The following is a 7,985-nucleotide window of genomic DNA, read 5'->3' on the forward strand; positions in this document are numbered from 1 at the left end:
AGAATAAATAAGTACTGAGCTCTGTTTTGGCGTCTCCATTAGGGGAGTTTGAAATATGAAAATTCTTACTGTCCCAGACACGGTCATCCTGACGAATTTTTGTCCGGAATAATCATGTCTGTCTGCCTGTCTCACGCACACAAATACTCTCTCTCTCTCTCTCTCTCTCTCTCTCTCTCTCTCTCTCTCTCTCTCTCTCTAACGCATACTCCCAAACACATTCTTAAACAATTTTGTAATTATTTTTTGGTATTTCATGCCACAAGTGAGTGTTGACATTCGATTTATTCGACATTACAGTTTGTGTGGTGCCATGAAAAACCAACTTAGCCATAACAGATAGAAAGATGAATAAAAATATGACCAATTAAAATCTTTAAAGTGAATCGATGTGATAGTAAGAAAAAATAACGGAGTGAATCTAGCTCAGGAAACGTCTCGGTTCTAAGACAGAAGTGATTAGTTTCGTAGACATAAACTAGAATGAACGTATAATTAATAAAAATAAAATGACGCTTAATGTTTTGGAACTCTGTAAAACGCTGAAAAGAATCTGGGCCCTGAAGAGAACGACAGATTTTATGGACCTGAAAATGAACGTACATCATAAGACAAATTTCCACTTATTTAAAAACTTCAGTTTAAAATCGTGTACTGAGCATACGTCTTTACTCATTGTTGAAAGAATTTTCGCACTTTTTGAACCCGAAAACGAACTTCTACTTATTTAGAAACACCAGTTTATAAAGCCTTGATTTGAACATATGTTATTATTCATTGTTGAAAGAATTGGCTAATTTATGTTACAGATCTACGTAAAATGTTCATATATTCCGTACATTATTATATTTTGGCCAGTGTTCAAATGGTCATTTGCAAAGAATATCAAACTGTCACCTCTTTTATCTGTCAATTGTTCATTTAGTTTTTCATACTTTTCATGATGGCCTTCACATTATTTTAGAACTTTACAGTATGTTAATTTTCTCATACAACATATCTATTATAGTTTAGATTCAGACTGTTCGGTTTAAACTTTGATTAATATGACACCCTACATTTGCAGAGTAATGGAAGGGAAGGTTAAAATCTATATATTTCTTTAATTGCATGATTTATGCAAAACGAGAGCAGTTAAACTGAAAAAGCGGACAATTTCTTTGATGAATGAACCTATTATTGACGAAATTTATCTGTACGCAGCTCTTCAGTTCATTAATTAAGGATGAGGAAGAAGAGGAAAATTGAATGAAATAGGGGAAATGAACAAGAGAGAAGTAACCAATGCTAAATTGATGGAAGAATATTGTCCTCTTTTCACAGTAGGCATTTGACTAAGTAGTATCATTTACATAACTGAGTACTGCAAATGGAAGAAAAGTGGGGAAAGGAAAATATACAATCTTTTTAATAATAATCTAAAGGAACGTAACTGGACAGGAAGGCACAACAAACTTTTCTGAAGTTAAAGAAAGACGAAATAAAATAAATATTCAGTGCAAAGGAAACAGGTTCTTCTTAGTAACATTTAGCTGCTATGATACGTTTAAAAATGTGAATGTTTTTGATAAGGGAATCATAATATCATTAATAACAGTCAAAATCTGTATAAATCATCAGTTTAGAAAAAAATCCATAAAGTTCCATAAACCAAGAAAGATTGAAAATTTTATGCCATATGAATTATAAAGGCTAAAATATTAAGGATATGACTAGGTGGAGAAAAATGGAATAATTAACTTGCCAAGACCTCATTAAAATGCAAAACAGATTCGGTCTTTATATCGTGAGGCTTATGTAAATTTCCTTCTTCTCAAGTTTACTTTAGTGACAGAGTCGTCAGTTCGTTTCACACCTTTGTTAATGATTTGAGTGAGCATGGAAATCCCACTTTTTTTAAGCTAACATTTATTTTTCCATGAAATGATATATAGCCTTTCTCAACTAAATAAAAAAACCGGCAAAGAAAACCCTTACTTTTAGATTACTGAGAAGTTATTGTCTATACAAACAATGGCATAACAGCTGTACAGTTTTTTAAGAATAAATAATAAATTAATTACAAAAGATATTCATACTTCGGAGAGTTGAATGTTTTATAAAAACTCTTGTGTGATGACCGAGATTCAAAAACAGTTTAGGAGCAATACAGGAAATATAAAAAAAGGAAGGAATGGACGAGCAGTTATAATAATAATAATAATAATAATAATAATAATAATAATAATAATAATAATAATAATAATAATATATTTCGGAAGGAGAATCTCTCATAGGCATGTTTTGTTAAAAATGACTGCTGCTTCAGCGCTATTAATCTTGTAAAGAGTCTTCTCTATCTTTCTGATGACGGCTTTCTCGTTGTTGCTTAGACTGGCGAGCAACGCACCAAAGGGCACGGTAGAATTCAGTTGAGTCATTTGATTCATTATTGCTTATACAATTCTCTCTTTCTCTCTCTCTCTCTCTCTCTCTCTCTCTCTACAACGCGACTTTTCCTCCTGATCCACAGGACATTATCAAGCGATAACTGCTGAGGGACTGAATTCCAGTGGTTGTTTGTTGTTTTTGATTAAGCTGACCTTGTGTCAGCACGGGCTCTTGCTCACAGAGCAGCCCATAATTCAAGATGGTAAGAATGTGGTGATGGTAGGATATGAGCCTTTATTTGGTGATAATGAATGAGATCGATGAGTATGATACTGGAAAGAAACATTTGATGGGTAAGGTTGTCCAAACTTTTTAAACCCTAGGGTGCCCTTCAGTGGTAGGAAAAGTGCAGTAGTAGTGAGTGTTGGCAAGTCAGAGAAGCCAACAGATTGGAAGAAGGAAGGGTTTGAGTCTGAGGAAAAGATTGCTAGTTAGTTAGCTTGTGAGATCCGTAAGCATGTTCCTTATTCCATTCCTATTTCCAGTGGGTGGTTGTATGTGTTGCTTGATGTGTGATACTGAGGTTTGATGTGAATGAGGTGAGGGGTGGTGAAAAGTGTCAGTCAGTGCTTTGTTTTTGCATGTTGGGTGATGCAGGTTGATGGTGGCGAAACTTTGTGCCAGTCATGCCTTGGGTGGGTGGTTTGTTGTTCTGTGTTTCATGGTTTGTATGTGAGTAGATAGAGATATTGGGAGGTGGAAGTTGTTTTGACTGATGACACTGTGTGATGCTAGTCAGGACAGTGTCTTGCACCTACCTAGGAGCATAGGAAGCCTGCAAGCTGTTGGGTGTTGGTCAGGATATGCCTTGTTATTTGAGTGACTGATTGTTCATTTCCTTCGTAGCTTTGCCTTAGTTGTTGTGTTTCTGGGCAGTGTAATATATAGTGTTCCAGTGGTTCTTCTGTAATCGTTTCACAGTGCTGACATGGTTTGGGGTCGCTTACTATTCTTTGCCATATGCATTGGTATTCGAATCTTAGCCTATGTGTTATTACTGCTAGTGCTCGTGCCATGTTCTTTGGTATGCTGTGTGGTTGCAGTTTTGTAGTGTCTACACACCATTTTGCAGTCTTGGAGCCTCCAAAGATGGCTCTCCTGAATTTGATTTCTTCTTGTGTTTGGCAGTATGCTGCCGCTATGCTTTTTAGTTGGGTTAGTGAGTGTTTGATTCTGATGTTGACATTGTTTATGTGTAGCCCGCTTTTTGCCAGGGAGTCTGCTTCTTCATTTCCTTGTATTCCTACATGGCTCGGGATCCAGTTGAGAGTTATTTGTCTGTTTCTGTTTTGGTGAAGTTTTGCCAGTGACCATATGCTTGTTAGGAGTTTAATGTTTTCTCTTGCTTTGCCTTTTTGTGATGGCTTGTATTGCACCTTTCGAGTCAGTATGTATTGTAGTGTTCCCCAATCTGTGTTGGGAGTCTTCCAGTGCTTCGGCGATGGCTATCAGCTCTGTCTGTGGTGTGGAGGCATTGTCAGAGAGCCTCCAGCTCCCTTTGAGTGTTGTTGAGTGGACTCCTGCTGCTGTTACTGGGACGTTGAGGTCTACTGATCCATCTGTAAAGTATGTTTGTGGCTGTTGTCATTTGTATAGCTTCTTGTGCTGCTTGCTTTAGCTGTTGGGTGGTGCATGCTTCCTTGCTTGCTAGAAGAATTGTGTAGTTTGGGTTAAAGGGTTCTGGTTCCCAGGGAGCTGGTTCTGTATATTCATTGAAGGGGGTGTCTTCTCTGATGGCTGCAGCATGTTTTGCATGCCTACTCTTCTCAGTGTATCTAGAAGGTTGCCAGCATACGTTTTGGGAGGGTTTAGCTCTTCATGGAGATTAATGAATTTCTTGATTTCCTTTTTGAGTGGACAGTCTCTGTCATTTTTTAAGGTTTTTAGTAGGATGGATGTGTTTCTCTGATCTATCCTATGTGTCAGAGACTGTAGTTTTGTTTCATGTCTCAGGATGCATAGGTTGCTCCACAATGGTGCTCCTGTAATGAGTCTTAGGGCATTGTTTTGGATTACTTAAAAACTTTTTTATTCTGTGCTTGTAAGGCTGGTGAGGATAGGTGCAGCATACTCTACTGTTGATCTTATTGTCTGTATGTAGAAAATTCTGAGGGCATGGTATACGGCTCCCTGCCTTAGTGAGGTGATTCTTCTCATGGCATTTTGCCTGCATTTGATTGTTTGCTTAAGTGTTTCTATTTCTTTGTGTGGTGAGAGTTGTTTGTTGATGTTGACTCCTAAATACGTGAAGTTGTCTACCCATTCGATGGGTTCTCCCATGAGTTGCACTGGATTCAGGTCTGTTATGTTTGATTGCCATTGCCTTGGTTTTTGCTGTGTTGATCTTTAGTCCTAGGACTGTGCATTTGTTCTCAATCTGTGTTACTGCAATTTGCATGTTTTGGTGGGCTCTGTGCCTGTCTGTTCTGACCAAGCACACATCGTCTGCATATATGAATATTTCAACTCCATTTGGCAAGTTGCTGTTGGTTAATTTTTCCATTAGTATATTGAAGAGGAAGCAACTTAGTATTCCTCCTTGAGGTGTTCCATTTTCCAGATTGAGGAATTCGGAGGTTGCTCCCTGAAAGGTAACTCTGGCTTGTCTGTTTTGCATGTATCCTTTGGCCCATGCTAGATGGTTGCCTTTAACTGCTTTGTCAGCTAAGGCTGCCAGGATGGCAGGCGCGCTGGCTAGTTCAAGAAATACTACGATTGCTTTCCTGTCATTTATTGTGGCCATCACATCTGCTAGACATTCCTGTGTGCTTATCCCCTCTTTGTAGGCATATAAGCGGTGGTGTAAGGTTCCTGCTTTCCACAGCAATATGTTTAACACCATTCTCTCTGCCGTCTTTTCCGTGCAGCTGATGAGAGAAATGGGTCTGTAGGAGTTGGGCTCCTTGGGTTTGGGAATTGGTTGTATTTCTTGCTGATTCCATTGTGTGAGTCTGATCTGCTCTGTGTATCTTTTGTTTATTATGTGGAGATGCACTGTTTTTGCTGCAGTGCCTATGTTTTTCAACATGCTGTATGTAATCATGGTGCTATGTCTGCTCCTTTTTGGAGGGCTTTGTCAAGTTCTTTCATTGTGAATGGTGTGTCTGTGTCATCGGAATTGTTGCAGGCTGCAGTGATGATTCTCCATCTTTCTGGATTAAGTGCCACTTGGCTTTTTCGTGTGGCTGGTGGTAGGTGTGTGGATTTGCTCCTCTCCGCAAACTGTTGTGCTAGTCTGTCCACTTCAGCTTGAGGGTTGGGATGGTGTGCCTGTGTTGGCCTGGTCTTTCCTGATACTTTGTTGAACCACTTGAACATCTTCGCAATGGGCCTCAGTTGAGTGGTTTCTGAGCACCATTTTAGCCAGGTTTTCTGCATAACCTCCTTAGCAGTTTGGGCTGCGTGATTTACGACTTCTCTTAAGATAGTGTGCAACTCATCGGTGGGGTTTCTTCTGAATAGTTTCCTTATTCTGTTTACTCTTGAGTTCATTTCTTTGATTCTAGAGTTGTAGTACCAGCTGTCCTTGTGTGGGGTTGCATTTGTTCTAAAGGCTTTCTTTGGCATGGAGATGTTTGCTTCATTGTGCAGGCTCTCTACAAAATCCTGTTGGAGTGTGCTTATATTTAGGGCTGGGTCTTGAATGTACTGTGTTGCCCACGTGTTCATAAGGTTTTGAAATGTTGGCCAGTTTGCTAGGTCTGGTCTCCATCCTGCTGGAGGGGGTGGTGATGGGGGAATATTTGTTATCTCAAGTTTTGTTTCGGTTGCAAAGTGATCACTGGTTAGTGATGGATGCACTTTCCATGTGGTGTCCTCTTTTAGGTTTCCAGTTATGAAGCTTAGGTCTAGCCTGCCACCTCGGAGGTGTGTTGCTTCGCTTGTGTCATTTAGAAGTGCAACCTCAGGAAATTCTTCCATTAACATGTGTATGTGTCTGCCTGCTGCATTTGTGTGTTGTCTCGAATGTAGCAATGGGTGGTGTGCATTGAAATCTCCTGCGAAGAAGGTGTTTTCTGTGGAGGCTGCACTGAAGAGGTTCTCTCCTTCAAAGATTTTATCGCGCCCTTTGTAGATGTTGCGTATGGTGAGTGACGTGTTTGCTAGCCTTATGAGGACGCTTAGGGTTTCAATCCCTTCACCACAGTCTATGTTTCTTAGTTTTTCCGAGGGAATTGTTGTTTTTATTAGGGTGATCAGCCCTCTGATTGCATCTGTATGTGGAGTTTTGTAAACTGTGTATCCTTGGAGTGTGAATTTGTTGGTTTCCCTAATTAGTGTCTCCTGTAGCAGGATGACGTCGTTTCTTTCTGAGAGTACTTTTGACTGTAGTATGGCGTATTTTCTGTTGGCACTATTTATATTCCATTGTAGTATTTTTAGGCTGGTGTGTGTATTGTCTTCAGTGTTCTGGGGGCGTGTTTGATATTGATTACTCCCTTCCATCTTAGGATGTCAGTGCTAGGATCTGTTTCCTGATGTCAGCTATTAGGTTTGATTTTGGAAATAATTGTTGAAATATTTCCTTTACAATTCTCTCTACTTTCCCCCTGAATTCCTCTTGAATGAAAAGGAAGGGGCCTTTCTTGGGTGACTTCTCTGTGGTGCTGTTCTGACTGTCAGCATAGGTGCTATTGTCATGGGTGAAGCTGGAGGTGGGGGTGTGTAACTGTGATTGGGTGGGGTAGGAAGTAGGGGGGTTTTTGGAAGTGATGTGGAGTAGGGGGAGAAGGGCGTGGGGTTTGAGGCCAGTATGGGTGGGTTGGGAGTGGCATGGTTTTGTGTCTGTCTGGGGTCTCTATGATTGTGCTTTCGTTCGTCTTGATGTGGCTGCTGTGTGGGTGGATTTTGTTGCGGGTTTTGTTTTGGCTGAGTTATTGTGTCCTGTTTTTGCCTGGTGGGGGGTTTCTGTTGTGTTTGTCTGTGGTCATAGTTCCTGTGCTGTTGTTGTGGTGGTGGGTTGTGTTGAGGGTTTGATGTGTGTTGTTGTTGTAGGTGTTGAGGGTGTGATGTGTGTTGTGGGGGCGGGTTGTGTTGTGGTAGGTGTTGGCAGTGTTGCTGTTGCCATGTTGTGGTGGTTTGAGGGTTTAGGCCTTTCATTTTGTAAATCCTCTGTAGTCTTTCTGGGCAGCCCTTATACCAGGCATGGTGTTGTCCCTTGCAGTTTGGGCATTTTGCTATTGTCCTCTCTCTTCGTTTATACCTGTCTATGCAGTCTTGTATGGGGTGTTTACCACTGCAAATCCCACATATATGTCTGTAGCTACGTTCTCTTTAATGGTTTCCAAAGCGCTGGCACTTGAAGCACCTTAGTGGCTCTGGAGTGAATTCTTCAGTGGGGAATTTTCCCCATATTGGTATGTCTACCACGGCGGGCCTTTTTCCTTTGAATGTCACGAGGACTTTTCGTGTCGGTTCTCTTGCTTTGTTTGTGCATCTGATGGCGTCTGTAATGAATGTGAGCTTTTTTATGGGGTCAAGTGGAAGGTTTGTGGGGTACTTACAGAGGAGTCCTTTTTGTGTTCTGTCATTTGGGTCCAGTGTTTTACATTGAT

At 40.5% G+C, this 7,985-nt stretch overlaps 1 protein-coding gene across 1 annotated transcript; it reads right to left on the reverse strand.

The window, feature by feature from the left end:
* Positions 1–6,969: 6,969 nt before the first annotated feature.
* On the reverse strand, positions 6,970–7,530 carry LOC135218140 (uncharacterized). Its single transcript, XM_064254287.1, has one exon. It carries the CDS (start codon positions 7,528–7,530, stop codon positions 6,970–6,972), a length of 561 nt encoding a protein of 186 aa, XP_064110357.1.
* Between the last annotated feature and the right edge of the window lie 455 nt (positions 7,531–7,985).

The sequence above is a fragment of the Macrobrachium nipponense genome, chromosome 9, assembly GCF_015104395.2.
Source record: "Macrobrachium nipponense isolate FS-2020 chromosome 9, ASM1510439v2, whole genome shotgun sequence".
Lineage (NCBI taxonomy): Eukaryota > Metazoa > Arthropoda > Malacostraca > Decapoda > Palaemonidae > Macrobrachium > Macrobrachium nipponense.

Coding starts and splice junctions, on each gene's coding strand:
- LOC135218140 (XM_064254287.1), bottom strand. CDS start 7,530: ATGAAAGGCCTAAACCCTCAAACCACCACAACATGGCAACAGCAACAC.